The following is a 24,262-nucleotide window of genomic DNA, read 5'->3' on the forward strand; positions in this document are numbered from 1 at the left end:
TACTTTAAAAATGCCATTCTCAAATCATTTTCCTTTAAAGGTGCCAAATTACACTATTCTGAAGATAAGCCATATTTAATTATTTCTTCCTTTTAAGGAGAATACGGCACGGTACACTAAGAAGTAGAATCAGAAGACCCAGCTTATAGTAAGTCTCAGCTTTACTGCTTCTTAGTTTTATCTCCTTGGACATGCTAATTGTCTTAAGTTTCACTATCCTCAATCCTCCCAACCTACCTCACAAAGCTGAATGATACATGTGGCAAGATGAAATACGGAGAAGCATTTTATGTATAGTAAAGCCCTATTCATATATATATATGTATATGATATTTAATATAGAAATTTGTCTCAATAGGGTAGTATCAAGTTACTAATGTATTGTTTTGATAATGGCAAATAAATGGAAAACAAGGTGGATATGACACCAGGTATAATAGTAAGCAAAACGTATTCTTTAAATTGATGTATTCCTAAATTAATCTTAAAATTTACCATCTTAAACTAAGAGTTAACACCCTCTTCAACCTCACCCTCTCCTCAATCCCTTCCCATAGACCAAAATACCTGGCAACTATTTTATTTAATCTTTTTTGCAAAACTTACTTTTCACAGCAGGTTATTTCCTCAAATTCCAACTTAATTTCCAAAGGATCTTCAATGAAAACCTGACAGAAATTACTGTTTCTTACCAAGTCTATATCCATGGTGTCGAAATCCATTCCTTCGTTAAGATCTTCAATCCTCCCTTCTGAGGACATCATAACATCTTCAACAATTGGCTCTTCATCATCTTCCATTAGGCTTGTACCACGCCGACTAGAGAAATATAAAACAAAAGTCAAGATCTGAACCAGTGCTGGGACTATTAATATACTGGCAGCAACTATGCAGCTCTCTATACTGAAGTGTAATGGAAAATGATGAAATTAAAGGTCAGGGAAAATGATTAGGCATTGATCATGTCATCAATGATGTCAAAACCCCAATGTTCACTTGTCTAAAAATGCTAAGGAGTTGTTTATTCTACATTACTTCAATACATTTAGCTTGATAGTTCTCATACCCCATATAAAAGTTCAATGAGAATATCCCACATGGGAACAGACGAGATACCTCAAATCCTTTTTGAAAGTAGGCAGGGTACAAATTAATAAACAAATATAAAACAGAGACCAAAGAAATGACATTTTCAGAATATATATATTTTCACTAATATGTATTAGTTTTACCCATCGTTCACTCATTCACACTCAGTACCTAATTTATACCAGGCACTCACTCATTCATTCACACAGTGCCTACTATGTGCCAGGCTTCTTTTATGTCCTATGGATGCAAAAAAAAAAAAAAAGATAAATAAGACAGGGTTCCTGCCCTCAAGGAGCTCACAATCTATTATGGGAAAACAGAGATAATTAATTTTAACAAAATGTGACAAATATCACAAGAGAAGTATGTATCAAAGTGCTATAAAAATTACTGAAAGAAGAGACTAATTCTGCTTCAGGAAGAAATGAGCAACATTTATGCTGAAACTTGGATTCTGTGTCCTATGAAACTCAAAACTAAGACATATGTAGAAAAGTAAAATAAAAACTTAAGACCAAAAATTCTATATGTTATCACTTAATTATAAGGTATAAATTCAAATTTCAAGTTCACAAATTAGCCCAAGAAGTCAACATAATAGTGAAATTGAAGGTGACTAGTTGCCCAGTTTGGCCAATATTGCCTTCTTCTCTCATTCATTTAACAATTCCCACCACTACCAAAATAAATTATTTACTTAAAATTTACACAACACTACGTTGAGTTTTAAAAAATAATATAAAGATAGCAAGACACGATGTTTAATCCAGGTTACCTGGACAAATATGGTGACAATGGTCCCTATTTTCTAAGAGTTCTGGACAGTAAATGATAATTTTACTATATTTGGTAGAGGCAACTATGAAGGAAGTATATGTGTGCTTTGTGGACCATGTTACAGAAAACCTGAAATCCATTCTGTATCTCATTTGGAGTAGAAGATATGTGTGATATAAACTATAAAAATACAAAGAGGTAACTTGGAAGTATTTTCAGTTATAGAGCAGATACCATTACAAAAATATCATTGTTAAACAAAAATATTGTAAAGTGTCAGGCAACAGACCACTTATAGCACAACAACCAAAAGAATCTTATGGTAATAATTATTTAAATAGGATAATCTCTTATAGTCACCTGGGGAAGTTTATCCCTAATGGGAATTAAACTACAAACAAAAGAATAATGATAAATGGTACTGAGTAATGAGATGCTATGGAAGATCTCAGGGACTGGCAGAAAATTTTCAGGGGAGAGATAAGGCCCAAATGACTATACGATAGAATTCCAGAATGGTTGAACTGGTGACTGGTTGGAAGCTAAGAAATTAGCTGGTTGAATTCAGCATGAAATAAGGATATATTACAGGGAATGTGGTCACAGAAACAGAGAAGAGGGAGCAGAACCAAGTCATGGTATAGATGATGACCGTATCAGACAAGTTAGGATCAGAATCTACACATGTAATAGAGTTTGTAAGACCAGTAGAGAAATAACTAAAGCAAATTTTAATAGATTACCATGCATGTGGTAAATGATCATTTCTTAAGAAAAACAGGTGAAATTTTTCTCATCATTTAAAAATCAACAAAATGAAACATAAATTTTAAAAAGGTAACAATTACTATCTCCCAGTATTAAAACATATGCCACATTATGTTACAAATACAAAGCTTTCAAACTCAAAACTAAAATCATCAGAATATGTTCCCCTTTTTTGTACCAATCATCTAAAAGACTGCTTTTCTGCCATCTCTTCTAGAGCCAAAGCTAATAAAGATTCATAAAAGTCTCATACAGATTCCAGTAAAAAAAAAAAAAAACAAAAGTATTTAAAAGTTAAACTACAATTTTTTGCATTGGACATTTATTCATTCAATGAACATTTAACTTAGCACTTTTTATGTGCCAAGCACCAACAGGCAATGAAGTGGTCCCTGCCCTTGAGGAGCTCACAGTCTAGAGAAAGGGACAAATTCATAAACAAATAATTACAATACAATGTGGTAAGTGCTATAAAAATATGAATATACACAGTGTTAATGGGAGCATAGATGACCACAGCTTCACTTAAGGTGACACCTGAGCTTATTCTTTTACAATGATTTTACCAGTTGCCAAGAAATGCGGGATAGGATACTAAAATGTAGGCAGGGGGCCATATTCTGAAAGATCTTGCATGCCATGAGCTAAGGAGTTTGGACTTTATCCTATAGGCAATGGGAAGCCATGGGAAGGTTTAAGTCAAAAAGTTAACATGACCAGATCTTTATTCTACAATAGTCACTTGTGATGGCAGTGTGAATGATGAAGTGGTGGTGGGGAGTGAGGGGAGGAGTTTGGTGAGAGGATAAATGGGAGATTTGAGGGAAGAAAACAAGTTAGAAAGTGAATACAATGGTTCAGATGAGGGATGAGGGCCTGAACTAAGCTAGGGAATCAATTAAGATGTAACAAAACTGGATTTTTTGCTATAATTCTGTGTACCAAAATAAACAAGGATTCAAATTTAAACTTTTCCAACAGATCAACCTAAGATTGGTCCTTTAGCTAACTAGTGAGTATTTATCTTTGCAAGTTTTCTTCTGTTGGAAAGACCAAATTTTAGTTCCTTGATTATTTCAGCTTACTCTAGAGAGTCTGCTGAAATTTTTAGGCAAGGCACACATCAAAATATGTTAAAATGAATTAGTGAACTTCCTAGACTCAGACAATAAGGCACTCTCACTTACATGGCATGCTGAAGATTAGTTCGCAGTTTAACATAGCTCATTGCTGCTCTCTCCTGCTGTTGCCTTGCTTCCTCGTGTTGTCTTTGAGCTAACATCCATGTTACCTGCGTGCTTCAAGGAGAATTTTATTCTTCTTTTAACTTAACTTTTTTCTATGTAATTAATAAAGTTATAGTACAGAAAATGATCAAATGTACTTACTTATAATCAAGAGGAGTTTGATGATGTTCAGTCTGCATTGGATAGACACTCATGAAGCTATCCTCAGGTCGTAATCTTTTGGGCTCTCTCATAATCGTTGAGGTGAGTTGTGGTGTCTGCATCATAACTGGGGTGTGCAGTGTTTGTTCTCTGCTTAACCACATACTGTCACTACTGCTGCTTTCTTCAGCTAAAAGAGAAAATTAATAGCAATAAAGTTCAGTCACTAATTTTGACTAACCAAATGTCTACTAAAACCTGTTCAGGTCAACGAACATCTGGTTGCTTTCCACATGCTAGTGCTTGAAACAGGGGGATACCAAGATATGTAAGGTGCAATCCCTGTCCTTGGAGACAAAGAAAATACAGGAAATGACAACACAGTGTGGTAGTACTACAAGAGAGGGCAGCACAGGTGGAATGGGAGCAATGAAAAGGATTAGAGCAAACTACCCAAAAGTGACTTCTAATTAGAGTAGATACTGGGTAAAACCGTGACATTCTTCAGGCAGAGGGAAGAACACAAGCAAAAACACTGAGGCACGAAACCACAGTGACTGAACCATACTAATCTGCTGATATTCCGCAGTTTCTGACCTGCAAAAATGGCAATTTCATAATGTTCAAACTAAGAGTATGACACTCCTAGGGTAAGCAGCAAAAGGTAAGGCTAAATAAAGAGACAGGAATCAATTTACAGAAAGTCTTACAAGCTGTGCTAAGGTGACCAGAACTTCTGCCGAAGGTTTTATGGAAGAGAAGAAATGTGAAAGTTACATGTTCTAGTCAAGGTATGAGGTGGCAGTGTGGCAGGTGGACTGAAGAACATGAAGACTAGTGAGCAAACAGGCCAGTTAGGAGGCTAACTGTATAGCTCAGGTGAGTGAGAGGTGGGAACAGGAATGAATATAATGGAGGAATGATTCCTAGTGTATAGGATGCTCACCAACTCCAAGGGAGCACAAATCCATATACGTATTAAGCACTGGACCAAAAACACCAGATTTCATACCTGCAAAAGCTATTTGTTTTCAAAACTGTAGATGGTGCCATGATTAATAAAAGACAAATTCCCATGCAAGTGTTACTGAATTCATAGTAATTTTTTTTTAAAGATTTTATTTATTTACTTAAGAGAGAGAGAAAGAGACACAGCGAGAGAGGCAACACAAGCAGGGGGAAGCGGGAGAGGGAGAAGCAGGCTTCCTGCGGAGCAGGGAGCCTGATGCGGGGCTCGATCCCAGGACCCTGGGACCATGACCTGAGCCGAAGGCGGACGCTTAACGACTGAGCCACCCAGGCACCCCATAGTAATTTTTTTAAAACCACTGATTTGGGAGGTGAAATTGATAGCACTTGATGACTGACTGAATATGAGTTTGCAGGAAAACTATTTTATTAGAAGATTACACATGTGCACACAGATGTGTTTTTAAGAAAAGAGAGGAAAGGAGAATGTACTAGTAGCTAATGCCCTAGTAACAGAGAGATTAGACATAAATTTCACAATCTGCAATATAATTACATCAGCCCTTAAGTTCTACTTTGTTTAGGCTCCAATTCTGCCTTCAAAATTGCCCTGATCTGGCCAATCTATCAGCAGTCATCCTTCCTTCTTCTAACTTACTAACGCCCCAATTTCTATGGCTTTCTCCAAAAACCTAAACAAAGAGTATGGACTCTTTCTGTAAAAGCTGAGCTATCTGGTTTGATAATCTATCTTCAAGATGTTATATCAATACCAATTCATTTGTTCTCCATGTAGTCTAAGGAAAAGGAGAAATTTGATGGCCCAGCATAAATCTGTAACAATTAACTATTTGTTCAGATGAGAAAAGCTTAACAGTGATGTGCAGGAAACATCATCTCTTAATCAGGTAACTTTTCAACTTAAATTTAAGGTTGTACCAGTTATGTTTATGCGTTTATATCATTGGACAAAAGATAAAACCATTCATCCATGGGACAATCAAGTATTGGACACTATATACCTGATGATGGCTGAAGAATTATGTGGCAATTAGAAAATAAGGCCCCCAAATCTTTGACACTCCTCACATTAAGAGGTGGAGGATTATATCCCAAGCTGGGCCCTGACTGCTTGGTCAAGAGAATATGGTGGAAATTATGCTGTGCCAGTTTCTGGCCTTAAAAACCTCGCAGCTTCTACTTCCTGTCTCTTCAGACACTTGCTCTTGGAGCCCAGTCACATGCTGTGAGAAAGCCAAAAGCCACATGGAGAGGTCACCTGGAGGTGTTCTGGCAGACAATCCAGCTAAAGCCCAAGGTGATAGCTAGCACCACATAAGTAAAGGTGCCTCCATATGATTCATCACCAGCCTTTGAGTGTTCCTAGCTGAGGCATCAGACATCATGTCCCTGAGATGATGTCCTACGTTTTGGGGTAGTCTGTTATTCAGCAATAACTGGAACAAATTTTGGCAACTATGCTAATTTGTTTAAAGGTTCCAAAGGAGAGTGAAAGAGTCCCCAGGCCCATTACGAACCAACCCTACAGTACTAGGAGTTCAAGAGATTCAAACGTCATATTGCATTCCTACTTGTAGGATTACACACAGAAATCTTTCTCTCTATCAAGTTCTTCATGATAAATGACCTCTTCACAGAAATTCAAAAGTCAGAAACTCCTGAATCCGTTGCTCCACACTTAAACTAGATAATCTGATCTCTTAAGTAACAATTAGCTCTATAATGCTGAGTCCATATCCCTATACATATACAGTATGGCATAGTGATTAAAAAGCAGAGGTTCCAGAGTGAGACTGCCTAGCCACTGAACAGCTGTGTGACCTTATGTAAGTTACTTAACCTCTCTGTGCTGGTTGTCTCATCTGAAAAATGAGGATGTACCTGAAGAGTTAGGAGAACTGAGTTTATGTATATAAAATGCTTAAAACACTAAACTTACACATAAGTGGACACACTGCACAAGATATTATTTAATAACACAGATCTCAAATTTAAAACTAAGGTGAACCTAATGACAATTCAGATGATAAACATAAGAGGTAAATATAAAGAGAATGAACTATGTTCTTACTGAGTGCAAGTTGCATGCCTTCAACTACTTTCCGTTTTCCTGTAGATGGTTTTGATTTTTTACTCCGCACAGTTGACCCCCGACTGCTGATTCCACTAATGACTGACATGGTATCATCATCACCACCAGCTAGCAAAGAATTTCGGTAAGACATCAGAGGAAGCCACACATCTTCTCTTCGGAGTGACATCTGAAAGGTCATGAACTTTTCCAAGTAAACATACCTTAAAAAGAAGTAGAAACCATTAGCTCTGATACATAAAACTACCATAGCTTTTTTTCCTCCCTTTTATTCATTCCTCCTAATAATCTTAATGCTCACATACCATATGGAACATTCAATGATTTTATTAGAATTAAACAAAAAGCATACAGTAACAACTAAAGGATGTTAGTGTTTTCTTTCCTAATACGTCTCTGTTCTATCCTAACTTTACAGTCTTCTGTTAGAAGAACAAACCCAAGTCATTATTTCTGCACAAAGAGGACTGATTTAAAATCACGCAATTTGGGTTCTAGTACCAGTTCCACCAATCCCTAGCTGTATCAGCATGGGCACATTACTTCACAATTCAATCTCAGCTTCATCACTGACGAGCAATTTTTTATCTGTCAAGATTCTTCATTAAATGAAACAATCCAGATCATTTCAGCTTAGTATTTGTCGAGCATCCACTATGTCACTATGTCCCTGGCACTGGGGATTGGTACAAAAATGAGTAAGATATGGCCTCTATCTGCAAAAAAGTTTCAGCCTGATGGAAGTCATACATTTACCCTTGGATGCAAGTATCACAAGGATTCTATGGCTTATATGTAATATAGCAATCAAAATTCAACTAACATTTGTGAGACTAAGTGTTAGGCATTTTTCTCTTGGGATCTTTATTCTTATAATCCTGTGAGGGAGCTATTTTCCTTGTTTGACAGATGAGGAAGCAAAAGGTAAGAATGAGAAAGTAATATAACCATGATTCAAATCCCAGGTTTTTGACACTAAGAGTTCAGTGCTTTATTGTCCAAATTATGCTTCAAATACATGAACACAATTTTTGTCAGCTAACTATAAAAAGTACAACCCAAATAATCTGCTGTCATAATAATGACTAATTCTAATCAATTCAGAATCACCAGTTTTGAATACCATTAAAGAGAAAGGATAGGAGGAATTAGCTATAAAGATACTGCTTGGTGTTAGCTCAGTATTTCTTAATTTTATTTCAGCTATACACAGTAGTACAGTACTCCTCAAAGTGTGGACTATGAACTGGCTGTCAGTCTAAAAACTGTTACCAATCTGTGACAAGATATGGAGCTTGAGCCAAATTGTACTCACTGGTAGAAAGATTTACAAATACGTACCTACCACAGAGCTTAACTGAACATTTCAGATAAGGAGCCCTCCCTGATGCTATTTCCCTTTGTCCTCTTCCCTGCCACAAAGGCTACTACTAACCTAAACTTACATCCCGACACATACTTTTATATTTTTAATATATTTTTTTCTCAAGTTTTGACTTAAATTCCAGTTACTTAACACACAGTGTAACATTAGTTTCAGGTTTAGAATTTAGGGATTCAACGCTTCCATACAACACCCAGTGCTTATCACAACTAGTGCCCTCATTAAGACCCATCACCTATTTAACCCATCTCCTCACCCACCTCCCCCTCAAATAACTATCAGTTTGTTCTCTATAGTTAAGAGTCTGTTTTTTGGTTTGCCTTTCTTTGTTTCCCCCTATATTTGTTTTGTTTCTTAAATTCCACATGAGTGAAATCATAATATACTTTTAATATATATTTGTCTGTAAACATTATAGAACAGTTTTATACTTTGCTTTTTGTACTGAACATTATGTTTTAAAAATCTAACCATTTTTGGAAGAGTGGCATCAGCTAATATTATGGTGTTAATCATTTGCCAATACAGAAGTATATTAAGTCAACATGTTGTACACCTTAAAATTACACAATGTTATATGTCAGCTATATTCAGTAAACTTAGGGAAAAACTTTTAAAGATGAATGAGATCTGAGGATACAACATGATTATAATTGATGGATGATGCTGTATTATTATAACACAGTATAACTGAAATTTGCTAAAAGAGAACTTAAGTGTTCTCAAAAAAAAAACAAAAACAAAAACAAAAAAACCCAGGGTAAATATCTGAAGTTTTGAATGTGTTAATTAACTTGACCAGGGGGATCCTCTCACAATATATACATATATGAAATCATGTTGTACACTTTAAATATACTACAATTGTATTTGTCAATTATACCACAATAAAGCTGGACAAAATTTCTGAAGATTTTAAAAACAGAATAATCAATTCGGGTGTGTGAATCTTATTTCAATCTCAATTCAATCAAACAAGCTGTAGAAATAAAAGTCATTTATGACATGAGACTACCAGAAATTTGAAGAATGACTGGATGTTTAATAAAATTAAAGAATTATATTTACTTTGAAAAAAATCTAAACATTTTGACTGCTTATGATATTCTACTGTATAAAAATCTACTGATCTCATTTTCTAATTGATAGATGTTAAGTTGTTTTGAGCTTTCCTCTATCCAAACAATGCAATGGTCAAATTCTTTTATGGTTCTCCATGTACACACATGTAAGAGTTTCTCTAGGATATCTACCTATGAATAGAATTACTGGATCATGAGATAGGGAGAATCTTAAATTTTACTAGACATTGCCAAATAGCTCCACAAAGTGGTCTTACACCAATTTGCAGTCACCAACAATGTATAAAAGTTTCTTGCTCCACATCTTTGGCAATACTTCAGACTATCAAGACTTCTTAATTTTTGCTAATCTGCTAGGCGATAAATGGTTTTTCATTATTTCAATTTGTATTTCTCTGATTAACAGTGTTAATGTAATTCTTAATTGGGATAAATTTATATAAAATGCACAGCACATAAGAGTACAGCTGGATCATTTTGGAAATAAATGCAGTCATGTAACCCACACATCTATCAAGATAAAGAACATTCCTACAAAGTACCTTACGTTCCTTTTCCCATTCATATCCACAACCCTAATCCACTATTGTGATTTCTATCACCAGGGATTAGTTTTATCTGCTTTAGAATTTCATGTAAAATGTATACTGTCTTTAAATGCAAAATACTGGTAGACTTTCAGAAGAGGTACATATACTATGAGTTATTCATATTCCTCTGCCCTTTTATACCTCAAAGAGGGCAGTGAATTTTGAGAATTTAATTCCATTAGTTGGGCTCTCTTAGAACATAAGTCACCATTTTAGGAGACTACACTAGAAAAGTGTTCTAAACTGGTCTGTTAGGATAGGACTAGTAGTTAAAGCAAAAAAGATAAAAAGGAAACCTACTTTCCAGTGTAGTCACAGCTCAGCACATAGACTAAGATGCTCCTGGATGAATTACCAATATTATTGTCTGTTAAATGTTCCCTCCCCTGTTAGACTAAGTGAAGAATGCAGATGAGGATACATAAAGCATTCAAGTTACACCTCTAAAGCCACAACTACACTGGGTGGGGAACACACAGAATTAAAATGGAGTATTATGCATAAAACATAGTTATAATCCCTAAATTATAAATTTTCTGAAGTATAAAGTTTTTTGTGCATTAATGTAATCCTAAATTCTAATCTGTGTGTGTGCCAAAAGGAGAAAAATCAAGTGTAACAATTCACCTTTAAGAATTTCAAAACAAAATTAAATAGAATATTTTTAGCAAATACATACACCGTTCTTTTGTCTTGTCGGAGTAGTTTAGAAGAAAATTCACTCAGAATATCAAGAAATGCCAAATTTAAAGGTGGATGGCTCTCTCCTTGTGGGTTAGGCTCTTTAAAAGCAAATTCTATGCCATCCCTGCAACAACAAGAGACAAACATTTAAGGGACTACAATACAAATTTGATAACTTAGAAAGTAAATTTCTCTCTCTAGTTCTGTTCCACTACTAAGATGTTTCCTCGGCCATGCATTTAATCTGAGGAATAAAGAGAATAAGGAGGCTATAGTGTGAGAATGAGTAATTATTATCTACAGTTTATGTCACTGTTACTTTAAAACAAAACAAAACACACACAGGTACACACATACACACAGCTAGCCTTTACTTTGAATGTGGTTTGGTGTACCTACATTCCTTCCTTGGTTCTCTTCTCCATAGAAAATAGCCCAAATTCTCTCATGTAATGATCAATACATTTTCATTATTTTTCAAGACATAAAGGAGACCTATTATAATATATAGAACTTAAAAATAATTATTAAAAACTATTTGTAGTGACCCATTTAAGAGTAAATTTAAAAATTAAACTTCACTCAGGGCCTATTTTAACTATATTTACCTAATAATAAATACCTCTAATCAAGACAACAACCCAACATTATATTCTTATACTGTATCAAAAATGTAACTGTGTAAAAAACAATCCAGATGAAATTGGGTAGTAAAGAAGGCAGGCTACGACATGAAAAAAATAATATACTACCTTCTCAAAATAATCACTGATCACTACATGTGTGGTCCTTAAATATTACCTACTATTATCATCCAATGTATTATTAAGAGGCATAAAAAGGAATTTGAGACTTTTAGAGCAAAGCGAAAGGAGAGAGTGAATTAAAGCTGGAGAAGGTATGGGACTAACTTAAAGAGCAGAAAAATACCTGTAGGGAGACATTTAACATTTTTATAACTAAGTAAGGAGTAAAAGAGATACAAATCAAACAGAGAACTTCCATAAAACAGAGTCCAAGCCTCCTGATTTTCCCAGAGGCTAGGCTCTTCATCCAGAATTAAGAAATAAAGGGTATTACTATCCACGTGTTGATGTTAAAACTCTAAAATACAATCATATTTGAAAATATGATTGAGCACTAAATTACATGTCCAAAACAAAATCAGATTATTTCCAATTTTGATAAGGCAAAGAATATATGCAGACAGCAAGAAGGCTGTGGCTCAAAACAAGGGAAAAGGTCACTACAAAATAGAAAACAGAATCAGAAAGAGAAAAATTGAATCAAATCTCAAAAATTTCTCTACCTACCAGTGAGATAATAAAAGCTGTTAAAAGAGATTTTATAATACCTGATGAATATGTGTTGCTTTTCTTCACATAATTTATAAAGATTTTGTATTGTTTTAATTAAAGCAAAGACTTTCTAACAGAAGTTTTAGTCCCAACACGTGTTAATGGAGATAGCATTATTACTGGTTCTCAAGAAAGGAGATATGCCACAGATTTGAAAAAAATTAATAAAGCATCAATTGAGTTTGGTTATTCTAAACAAAAGAGGTAAATACAAAAAAATTTCATGATTAAAAAAAGGAGAGCTGAATAAAATATTTGGAGATTACTTGTGTAGCATAGCAATGGCCTCTCTTGTTTTCAATTGATCGAGTCCAAAAGTTAATGCAAAACGTCGAGCAAGCTCTTTTATGCCGCTAAATGTTGAGGATGATCTATCAAAATTATAGCCGTTTTCTTGTATCATTTCATTAAAAAGCTGTTTGGAAAGAAAGAAAGCACATTAAAGTTTTGTTATAATTATAGATTACTAACATCTTTTAAGATCCCATATTCTCTATTTAAAATATACTAGATGCTCAAAAATGAGGCACTGCATTTTATGCTAAAACATGGATTTTTAAAAACATGATACAAATAAACAAAAATATAAGTACTTCATATATTCAGACCAGAGGTAGTTACAGACATTAGAAACTCTTAAGGTTATGGCATAATTCTATTCTGCTGGTGTTAACTGGATATTAAAACAGCATATAAAAATATAAAGAAAAAGGAAACTCACTCAATTATTAGGCAACTATGCTGTTACTTTACGTTTACATGATGCATCTTCACATCAAAAATTCGTAAGTAAGCACAACAAAATACAATTTTTCAACTACCAAATGGCCAAAGTTTTTAACAGATAATGGCTACTACTGATAAGAATATTATGCAATGAGCACTCTGACCTGCTAGAAACATAAACTGAGATAACCTTTCTATAGAGGAATCTGTATTGAAAGCTGTAAAATTTTGATGTCCTTTGACTAAGCAATTCTAATTATTGGCCTTTATTCAAAGGAATAATATTTGTGCATGATACATTGGTATAAAACTGTCTTAGTGGTATTTGTAATGGCAAGGATTGTAAAAGACCTCAATATTAAGCAAGAAGAGATCTTGGGGCTCCTGGGTGGCTCAGTTGTTAAGCATCTGCCTTCGGCTCAGGTCATGATCCCAGGGTCCTGGGATCAAGCCCCACATTGGGCTCCCTGCACAGCAAGAGGCCTGCTTCTCCCTCTCTCACCTCCCCGGCTTGTGTTCCCTCTCTAGCTGTCTTTCTCTCTGTCAAAATAAATAAAATCTTAAAAAAAAAAAAAAAAAAAACCACGAAGAGATCTTGGTTAAATTATGGTCCCTGTATAAAACACAGTACTATATACAGTCATTAAAAATGCTCAGGAGGGGCGCCTGGGTGGCTCAGTCATTAAGCGTCTGCCTTTGGCTCAGGTCATGATCCCAGGGCCCTGGGATAGAGCCCCAAAATGGGCTCCCTGCTCAGCAGGAAGCCTGCTTCTCCCTCTCCCCTACTTGTGTTCCCTCTCTCTCAAAAAAAATCTTTAAGTAAATATGCTCAGGAAAGTATTTAATGGCATGAAAGCGTTATGGTTTTATTAACATGAAAAATTCAGGCTTGGAAAATAGAATGCCCAATATGGTTTAGTTTTTATAAAACTTAAGATTTCATATAGGCATAAAAAGACTAAGGCGGCTATTAAAAACTAAAAACGTATTTGTTAAGTGAAAAACAAAGATAAGTTGTATTTTTTCTAGTTCATATATTTTCTAAAATCTCTACAGTGAGCAGCTATTATTTTATAGGAAAAGTTACTTAAATGTTACCTTTCAAAACCTTTTAAATTCTATTAATTTTAATAAAGAATATCCAAATATGCAAATGGGACTAAGAAATTTAACACCTAGATTTATTTTATTTTATTAAAGATTTTTATTTATTCATCTGCGACACAGAGATACAGATTGAGAGAGAGAGAGAATGAGCAGTGTGAGAGGGAGAGGGAGAAGCAGGCTCCCCGCTGAGCCAGGAGCCAGACGTGGACGCAGGGCTCGATCCCAAGACCCTGGGATCATGACCTGAGCCGAAGGCAGAGGCTTAAACATCTGAGCCACCCAGGTGCCCCAACACCTAGATTTCTTAAAAGCAAGAAAACTTATGAAATTGAAACAGGTTAGGTTATATTCTGCGTGCATTTGGTCTCCAGAGACAAAAGTATACTAAGCATATGATTTTTATCCAATTAAACCTACCTCACCATTGTCAAAATGAAAATGAGTTTTGTAGTTTGATTATAAGATTGAAAAATGCTCATTAAAATAAATATGAAAATGAGAAAAAAGTAAAATTCACTTGATACCTACCAGAGCAAGTTAATCACAGCTAAAATTTTGGTGATTATTTTTCCAGATAGATATACAGATGAGTACAATTTTATAGGGATCTGTACTATAATCTTTTAAATTTTTTTTTAAAGATTTTATTTATTTATTTGGCAGAGAGGAGACACAGCGAGAGAGGGAACACAGCAGGGGGAGTGGGAGAGGGAGAAGCAGGCTTCCCGCCGAGCAGGGAGCCCGATGCGGGGCTCAATCCCAGGACCCTGGGATCATGACCTGAGCCAAAGGCAGATGCTTAATGACTGAGCCACCCAGGCACCCCTAATCTTTTAAATTTTCTTCTCAAACTATGTATTTGGATCTTTACATATTAGTGAATACAGATCTACACTAATTTTAAGTGCTACACAATAACCAATGCAGAGATGCACTACGCAATATATTCATCTAATATCCTCTTCATGGGCATTTGGATTATTTCTAATTTCTTGCTATTATAAACACTGTTGCCATGTGTAATATGGTATACCCCATTTTGTAAACTTGTCCTATTACCACCTCGGATAAAATTTTAAAAGTAGAATTGCTGCCATAACAACATACATATTATAAATTTTGACATATATTGCCAAACTGCCTACGAGGAAGGTTGTACCAATACATACTGCTGACAGTACTATTTCCCCCACACATTAGATAGCTTTTTGCCAATCTTGCCAGTCCGAAAGCAAAAAATGATCTCGCTTGCACAGTGTCTACTACTGAGGTTGAAAATCTTTATTTCTACTTTTATGAACTGTCTATTGCATCTTTGCCCAGTTTTCTACTTGTTATCTTGAAAACTATTAGGTATTAATTATGTTCACCTCAAGTTGATACTCTTCATAGCTTACCTGCTGCAAACTGAGAATAAGGGTCTTTGCACACTGAATTTTGTCTATCTGCCTTGTTTTACTCATTGTTTCTTTGATGATATCTCCATAGTCATTATAATACTAGAAAAGAAATTTGTACAAATTAGAGCTTTATCTCTTAAAACTCCTGGACAATAAGACTAGTTTCATGTGAGTAGTATGTCACAAAATTCGTATTTGGCTGAAATTATGCATTCAGAGAGAGAAAAGAATGTTACTGAAACTTTAAGATAATTTCTAAGCATATTAATCCCTAACACCGGTAAATTCCAAAATAGACAGTTGAGATCCAATCACCTTAAGCTCCAGACCAGTTTTAAGGAGGTGTGGAGTAAAACAACAACCAGGCTATGCACACTTTCAGAAATAACACAAAGGATATAAACAAAGTTCTTGCCCTCTTTGTGAACTATTAAGACAATGAATATAATCACAGTTACTTTTAAAGCTTATTCATTGTTACTGGCATGTAGATCACCTGCAGTTTCCAACTTTATTAATTTGGCTTATAGAAACTAACAGCCTGTTAACATTTAAAAGAAAACTCATTGCGTGTCGACATTTATATTATCACATTCATTGAATATGAAATCTTTTTCTAATTTAAGACCTTGTTTCAAAATGAATACATAACAACTCTCAGAGATAACAGGATAACCATGCCCTATGACTAATAAAATTAACTTTATAATACTTGAGTCTAAAAAGTTTAAAACTTGTAGAACAATTTCACAACCTTCGTTTTTTTTTTTAAATCTAAAAATGATAATTCCAAATAACTTAAATTCCAAAGTAATTTATGATGGTGCTAGGAGTTCTATCATGTAGCAAAATATTTCAAAGAAAGAATTAATTAGGTTTTGACAACTTTATTACATATTTTATTTGGTGACACCAAAGGCTTAAAATAAAAGTTTACACTTATAATTAGTTTTTCTTTAGTCCTTTCTCAAGTAAAATCTATCTTACCATATTTAGTTATATTTCATTAGTATAATTAATAATACCCTTTCTACTATGACTTAAATATTAGAGAATCTCACAGGTACTTAAGAAAATTGTGAATAACCCACTGTGAATCAAATCAGATTTTCAAAGCCTAAAGGAACCTTAGTTATCACAGTGCAACAGATGAAAAGAAAGGCAGGACAAAAAAGGTACTGAATTATTCAAGGTCAGGAGCTGCATAGTAACCAAGCCAAAACTATAGCAGCCAGGTCTCCTAACTCCTACAACAATACCCGTTTTATGCTACACCAAGCAGAGGAGGAACACCATCCTGTTGTCTTAAACTAAACCACAAAGGTAAATTCTAATAGTGATAACTAACCCAAGACAAGATGTTTCCAATATTCTAAATGAAATGAACTCAATAAACCCAAAATGTCCATTAATGGAAGGCTAGAAGTATGAAGTAGTATTACCAAAAATGTTAAATTTTAGAAGAAATTTATTTTATGCTAGAAAAGTAATTTACTATTTAAAAAATTCAACAGCAATCAGAAATAAAAGCCAGTGTTACATTCATTTTCTTTTAAGCATTATAAAAATAAGTTGCTATCCACAACTTTACCTTCATATACTGCTTGAAGATATCTGCAGCAGTATTCATCTCCACCACAGTATATACAATTAGCTTACAAAAAGCTGCAAGTAAATTTCTCCTCTTGTGCAGAGCTTCAATTTTACTGGCTTCATCCTCCTGCTGACCATCTGGGGAAAAAAAGTTACGAACATTAAGCCATCTGTATTTTACTTCAGCCATATGTATTTTTTAATTCTCACTATAAAATACGTTTATGTTGGAGAATGTGAAAAATATAGTAAACACATTTAAATAAAATACAAATTATAATCACTCTTAATATCTCAGTGAATGACCAGTCCATTAATCCCAATAGACAAAATTTTTGCAAATTAAAATAGTAATCATAAGGCTGCTTACTGAACATGTAACAGGAACAAGTTGAGTGAGTCAGAGGAACTGATGTTTAGTGAAATCAGGCTGAGCCTGCCTAACGCATTCATCCACTTCCCTATTATGATCGCTTGCCAACGAGATCTGCATATTCAATGTCCCTTGGTTAAGGCCTGGGGTGGGGGGGAAGCCAACCTCAGAAATTCTCCTATCCCTTCCAAGGATGACCCCATCCCACCTTGCCCCCAACTCTTACTGATACATACTTATTTTATATATATTACATATACTCAGTAAGTCTGACCTAGAAACTATTCTGTCTTTTTAAGATAACTTCACATATTTCTCCTCTGATCAATTATGTGAGATGTTGACATTCAGAGTTATCAAGGAAACAGACTTATTTCCAACTTCGTAGTCAAGAAAGCTGGACTATAGCCTCCAAGTACTGCCAAAAGATTATTTCTAATTATTTGATATTGCAAATAAAATCGTGATGAAGCCTTTTACACAAAAAACTATGTAAAGAATTTTCCTCTGAACAAACTTTACAAACAAAATTACTTATTAAAAGCTACCTTAGTTTGATTTACATTTCTTTGGTTAGCAGTGAAGTTCAAGTTTTTCATGCATTTATTACCCATTTATATTTCCTCCTTTGTGAACTGTAGGTGCACATCCTGTCAGGTCTTCAATATAAGGTTCCCAATATCAAAAAAATAATTTGTAAAATGAGAATGTTCTTTAAAACAAATGTTTATTTTACCCTATCTCTGATAATCTTCAATAACTGCTAGTAAGTTAAAACCAAATTTTGAGAATAGGAATTTAAGAGACCATCAGAAAAAGTTTTACTATCACAAGTGCATATTCCAGAATCCCAAAGCCATTTGCTTAGAAACCTAAAATATACTGTTTACTCTTCAAAAGATTACACTGAATATATAAACTTTTTCTAAATGTCTCCATGATTATAATGGATTTCTATACAATACTGTTTCCAATCACTGTTCAGTACTACTCTTAGGAAGTACATGTATGTAGATGTTCTCCCCCTACAGACTAAATTACCCAGGTATTAATGAACCAGTTTTTGAGCTCTGATTTTGGTTTGTTTTTTTTTCCGCCTTTTTAAGGTGTGTTGGGGGCGGTAATCTCTACAACCCAACATGGGGCTTTAACGCACGACCCTGAAATCGAGAGTTGCATGCTCTTCTGACTGAGCCAGTCAAGGCACCCTGTTTTTTTTCACTTCTCATCAAAAACTAGCCACCTTTTCTCTTGTGGGGATTAAAGAATGTTAGAGAAGTATCTAACATACTGGACCTTTCATATATGTCAACTGCATTATTCTGTGTTGTCAGTGCCTATAGAAGCATTCTCTTTTTCTCTCTCCTCACCTCATGTACATGGGCTAACAAATCAAATAAATAACTATGGGTCTACAACACCAGGGGTTAGATGAGAATGAAAACCAATGGAAACTCATGCTGCTGGTGGGAGAATAAAACAATACAACCATTTTGGAGAATATTTTTGCTACATGTGGTCAAATTTAGGATGCACAAAGACTATATAATCTAGCAATTCCACTCTTAGGTGTGTACTAGAAAAGCATTTGTACATGTGCAAGCAGGTAAGTATAAGAACATTTGTTGTACACTATAACAGGGAAAAAATTGAAAACAACCTAAATGTTCACCAATATAAAAATGGATAAAGTAGGGGTGCCTGGGTGGCTCATCGGTTATGCATCCGACTCTTGTTCAGCTCAGGTCATGGTCTTACGGTCATGGGATCGAGCCCCATTGAGCCCTGCATTGGGCTCGCACTCAGCGCAAAATCTTCAGATTTTTTCACCTTCCCCCTCTGCCCCTCTCTGCTCGCGCTCTCTAAAATGAGTAAATAAAATCTTTTAAAAAAAAAAAAGGATAACGTGGGGCGCCTGGGTGCTCAGTCGGTTAAGCGTCTGCCTTCAGCTCAGGTCATGATCCCAGGATCCTGGGATCAAGCCCTGCATCAGACTCCCTGCTTGTGCTCTCTCGTTCTCTGTCAAATAAATAAATAAAATCTTTTTTTTTAAATAAAAGGATAAAGTAAGGTTAATTCATATTACATAACATTCAGCAGTCAAGATGAATAAACTATAACCATATGTCAACACTGACAAATTTCAAAAATGTTAATGCAAAAAAGCAAGATGCAAAATAAAATGTTCAACATAATACCATTTATATGGAACCTAGCAACAGAAAATAAACTATATATTGTTAACAGATACATAAACTCCTGTTCAATAAAATTTAAATGCAAAGGCATGATAAGACCGAATTCAGGATAGCAGTTATCTCCAGGGAAAAATAATAGGATTGGACAGGGATACAAATGAGGGCTCTTTTGTATCTATACTTTATTCCCCACCTCCCCCCAAAAATTGGTAACAAACAACAAAATTTGACAAATATGAATGTTATATTTTACATTTTTCAAAAAAACTGGAATACATTTCACTTTTAAATGGGGGCAGGGGGGAGTCCAAGAAGGTAAGACTGAGCATAATTTCAAGAAGCTCCTAGAAAATTCAGAAGTACTGGCAAGCTTATTCTGATTCTAGTTCTATGGTGTAAATGAAGCAGAGAGGCAGTCCCCCAACTGTAACAAAAGGATTATAAACCAAAACTGATTTTGTATCAATTTTTGGAATGAAACTATGCTTTCCCAAAGAAGTTTTAAAAACTCCTACTCATCTTTTAGGATCCAATTCAGATGTTAGCTTATTTCAATAATGTTTTGACTCCCAGACCAGTTAAAACTTCCTTGACATGACCACAGCAATGTGAACATGCTTCTACTACTTATCAAACTGCATTATAATTACTTGTTTTTAGATCTGTCTTTTCCACTTGAATTGAATTTTTAAAGGAAAAGCCCTTGTCTCATTTTTTTACATCCACAGCATCTAGTGTACTGCCTGACCAATAAATGTCAAATAAAAGTGTAACTAAACCATGAACTCAAAGTAAAAGGTAAAAAATTTTAAGTATATAAACTTGAGTACGTGGACTTCTGACAACTGTTTTTGCTACTCTAGGTTTCTCAATTCTCTTCTGGCTAAGTTTTAAATACTTAATAACAAAGTTCTTTATTAAAAATAAGCTATAAGCCATGTCTAAAATTATATGTATTTAGAATCTGATTTGCAGTGATATGTCAGTATATATATCGAGATGCACATATATCAATGTTATATTGTCCTTCAAGTATAACTTCATATTAAAACCAAACCCAGAAAGAAGCCACCCAACACTTTCTTCCATGACCTCTTATTCAAGTAAGACATCTGTGTATGTAATTAGGGTAGAAAGAGTAACAACACCAGGCAAGGTTGGTGAACCTTGTGTTCATTTTCCTGTGAACATTCTGTACTGCCCCAGACATTTGTAGAACAATTCCAAACATCTAACATTGAGAAATTACACAGTTTAATACCCCCCCAAAATATGAAAACCTATGTTATAAGAGTATACAACAAAAATGTCACTTAAAGAAACACTTTATTCTGCTCAAACTACCTGAAAAATGGTATTACCAGTGACTAAGGGGAAGAGGGAGTAAATTTTACTGAGTACCTATTTCATGCCCAGGCACTGCACAAGTCACTTTGCTCAATTAATTCATACAATTCTGTAAGGTAGCTATAAATAGGCTTGGGGCTGGTGAGAAGCAAAGATCTGACTCCAAAGCCTAAGCCCTGAGATACCACCTTGTTTTTACAATATTACAAATGCTGGAACATGCACCTGTGTTTTATGTTTTCAGAATAAAATATCAAATAGTACTGCAACACTTTACATCACTGTTACTTAAATTTATGGTGGATACAAACACTTAACAAAAAGATGCCAATAAAATTACCTGCGCTGTTGTTATCATCATCCTGTTCAATGAAGACATGATCCAGAATAAAGCTGAGCAACTCAGACTGCAATGAAGAATCAGGGGTGTAAACTAATGGCTCTAACATGTCACGCCCTCCTGACATAATTTGATGGCTGAAGATCATCAGAATATCACACAAAATAGTGAAGGCCTATCAAAAAAAAAAAAAAGTACAGTGTGCTATAATCCAAGGTTTCTCACCAACTGCCACAAGTAACATATATTTAACACAGAAACAGAATCCAACTTTTTTTTTTAAAGATTTATTATTTATTTTGAGAGAGTGAGAATGAGAGAGAGAGAGAGAGTACATGAGAGGGGGGAGGGTCAGAGGGAGAAGCAGACTCCCTGCTGAGCAGGGAGCCCGACGCGGGACTCGATCCCGGGACTCCAGGATCATGACCTGAGCCGAAGGCAGTCGCTTAACCAACTGAGCCACCCAGGCACCCATAAACAGAATCCAACTTTTAAGGAAAATCAGTGTATAGTATTTTCCTAAGTTTTTAAAGTTGAGGAATGTATTTCTGTAAAAATGACTACTAGTATTTGCAATCATGCTTTACTAACTGCAAGGTAATTTCACAAATATTATTTTCAGCAACTTTAAGTGACTTGTACAATATGTTAACACTACCAAAACATGCAGTCAGGACTCAACCTCAGGTTTTCTGACTCCAAACCCCACTCTACACTTTATGACAATGCCTCATGGTATACATCCCTAAATATGAAATAACATATAAACTGTATATGTTAAATAACATATAAACATACTATAACATATAAAACCATATACATCCCTAAATATGAAATAACATATAAACTATATATATTAAATAACATATAAACATACTATAACATATAAAACCATCCCATTCCTCAATGGAAGACAAAAACTTATACCAAGGAGATCAATTATCTCCTAGAAGAGAGATCACAAAGTCCTTGGTACTTTTTAAATGCTCTCATTCTCAATATGTGTAGCGATTAAGTAGAAAAAACCACAAAGAAGTATGTGCCTGCTTACTCACTCATCTGACAAACATGATACTATCATAATAAACATAAAGCCAAGGTTCTATCTCAAGGAACTCTATAAAAACTCTGCCATTAGTTTTAAATGGAGTCAAACACTGGTAAAAGTATTCAGAAGAAAACTGGAAAATTTTAATTATGTCGGGAAAGGATAACAAAAATAGAATTTGGGGGTCACAAAGTCAATAGTGAATTACATTTAAAGGAAGACTACTGCTAGACAGATAGCACAGAGCACAAAGCAGATCTCAATAATGTTTTTACCTTCTTGGAACTAACCACATTTACTTTTTTTTCTCTTTTCCTTTATGTTTTTACCTCTTTCAGTCTTTCCTCGTTTTACTACTATAGTAGTCATTTATACCCATCAGGATAACTGAGTTTACAAAAACTTTTGCAACATACTCAATAAGAAAACAGAGTGATAAGCATGCTGATATTTACTATTAAGGTGAACTGGCAGGTCAAGTGAATTGACCAGGACATATTTCTGGAAGCTGTTTGGAAGACTGACATACAAGGTACTTCATGATCAAATAACTAATTGCCATGGCCTGAACAACAGATCATATAGGAAGTTACATACGATAACCCATAAGGAATTGTGTTAACACTTCAAGAAACAGGGAATACTGGGGCGCCTGGGTGGCTCAGTCATTAAGCATCTGCCTTCGGCTCAGGTCATGGTCCCAGGGTCCTGGGATCGAGCCCCGTGTTGGGCTCCCTGCTCCGCAGGAAGCCTGCTTCTCCCCCGCCCGCTCCCCCTGCTTGTGTTCCCTCTCTTGCTGTGTCTCTGTCAAATAAATAAAAGAAAAGAAGGAAAAGAAAAAAATAGGGAATATTAAGCTGAGTATCTTGGTGGGATATGAAAACAAAGAGAAATATTTCATGTTATTAATTCTGGATCAATGTACACGTCCTTAAAATCCTGTCCTAGGAGTTTAAATTCAATTTACTACCTACAGAAACTTTGGTTTCTTTCATCTGAATTGTACAGATGAAAATTAAATTTCCAAATCCTTTATTGCTACAATTCAAAACCACATACTTAAAACTGGAGAATTCAGCAATGTAATAATTATAGGAATATACTTCATACTTTTGCAAGAAAAAACGGGAAAGTCAGTTACTGGATTTTGGCCATTTAATAACTTCTAATTTATTTATACCCAAGCATACACGTATGGGAGGAACAAATGGGAGTTGGAAGAAGAAAAATGAAATTAACAGTTGGATATTGAATGTGAATTCTTAACTATAAAACTCTAAATGTTATTTCACTGAAACCAGTTTTGATATTTTAAAATAAAATAAAGTGACAATCACAAAGGTTGAAGGACTTTACCAGTAGCTTTGTAGTTGGATCTGAACTACTTTCATAGTAGCTTTAAGAAGTAAATATACCCTAATTTAAAATAAATAGTAACACCAAAAATAAAAAACAAGATAAACAGTACCCAACATTAACACAAACTGCTGAAAATACCATTTATGATGACTGCTGGGGCTCTACCCACCCCAATATGCAAAAGAGAATGAAATGATCAAAAAACCTTGAAATCACCATAACCACTTTGACTGTATCATTATTAATATTTCTTATTATAAAAACGTCTTCTCCATAGAAGCATTTAAAAAGCGCACATACAAAAAACCTTAATCTTCTATTAGGGAATTAAAACTAAACAGGCTCTCAGTCCCAGGATCAGAATTCATTTTACAGATGGGAAAACTACCTATGGCAGCAGTTAATGATGTATTTTCAGAATGAGGGCATATGAAATGGGAAAGTAACACTTTGAAGTCAGGGAAATGATTAAAATTTTTATTTCAGACGAAGTCCACGTAAGAAAAAATAACATACACAATCAGGATGGGAAGGAATGTCAGTATCTGATAATATTCTCAGAGATG

The 24,262-nt window shown here is 34.8% G+C and overlaps 1 protein-coding gene across 6 annotated transcripts in view; it reads right to left on the bottom strand.

The window, feature by feature from the left end:
- STAG2 (STAG2 cohesin complex component) overlaps window positions 1-24,262 on the bottom strand; it is a 130,476-nt gene that overhangs the window by 7,314 nt on the left and 98,900 nt on the right. For 5 of the 6 annotated variants that reach the window (XM_073879181.1, XM_025852603.2, XM_073879180.1 and 2 more), the window contains exons 24-32: window positions 21,290-21,464; window positions 17,030-17,169; window positions 15,436-15,537; window positions 12,472-12,620; window positions 10,843-10,971; window positions 7,087-7,310; window positions 4,026-4,215; window positions 3,825-3,935; window positions 693-819 (exon numbers count right to left, since the gene is read on the bottom strand). In XM_073879181.1, the coding sequence (XP_073735282.1) occupies window positions 693-819; window positions 3,825-3,935; window positions 4,026-4,215; window positions 7,087-7,310; window positions 10,843-10,971; window positions 12,472-12,620; window positions 15,436-15,537; window positions 17,030-17,169; window positions 21,290-21,464 (1,347 nt within the window). The remainder of the gene's footprint in view (window positions 1-692; window positions 820-3,824; window positions 3,936-4,025; window positions 4,216-7,086; window positions 7,311-10,842; window positions 10,972-12,471; window positions 12,621-15,435; window positions 15,538-17,029; window positions 17,170-21,289; window positions 21,465-24,262) is intronic. The other variant, XM_073879182.1, reaches the window with a different exon arrangement.

Source organism: Callorhinus ursinus, unplaced genomic scaffold, assembly GCF_003265705.2.
Source record: "Callorhinus ursinus isolate GAN/ISIS: 27379988/994484 unplaced genomic scaffold, GSC_fseal_2.0 scaffold33, whole genome shotgun sequence".
Lineage (NCBI taxonomy): Eukaryota > Metazoa > Chordata > Mammalia > Carnivora > Otariidae > Callorhinus > Callorhinus ursinus.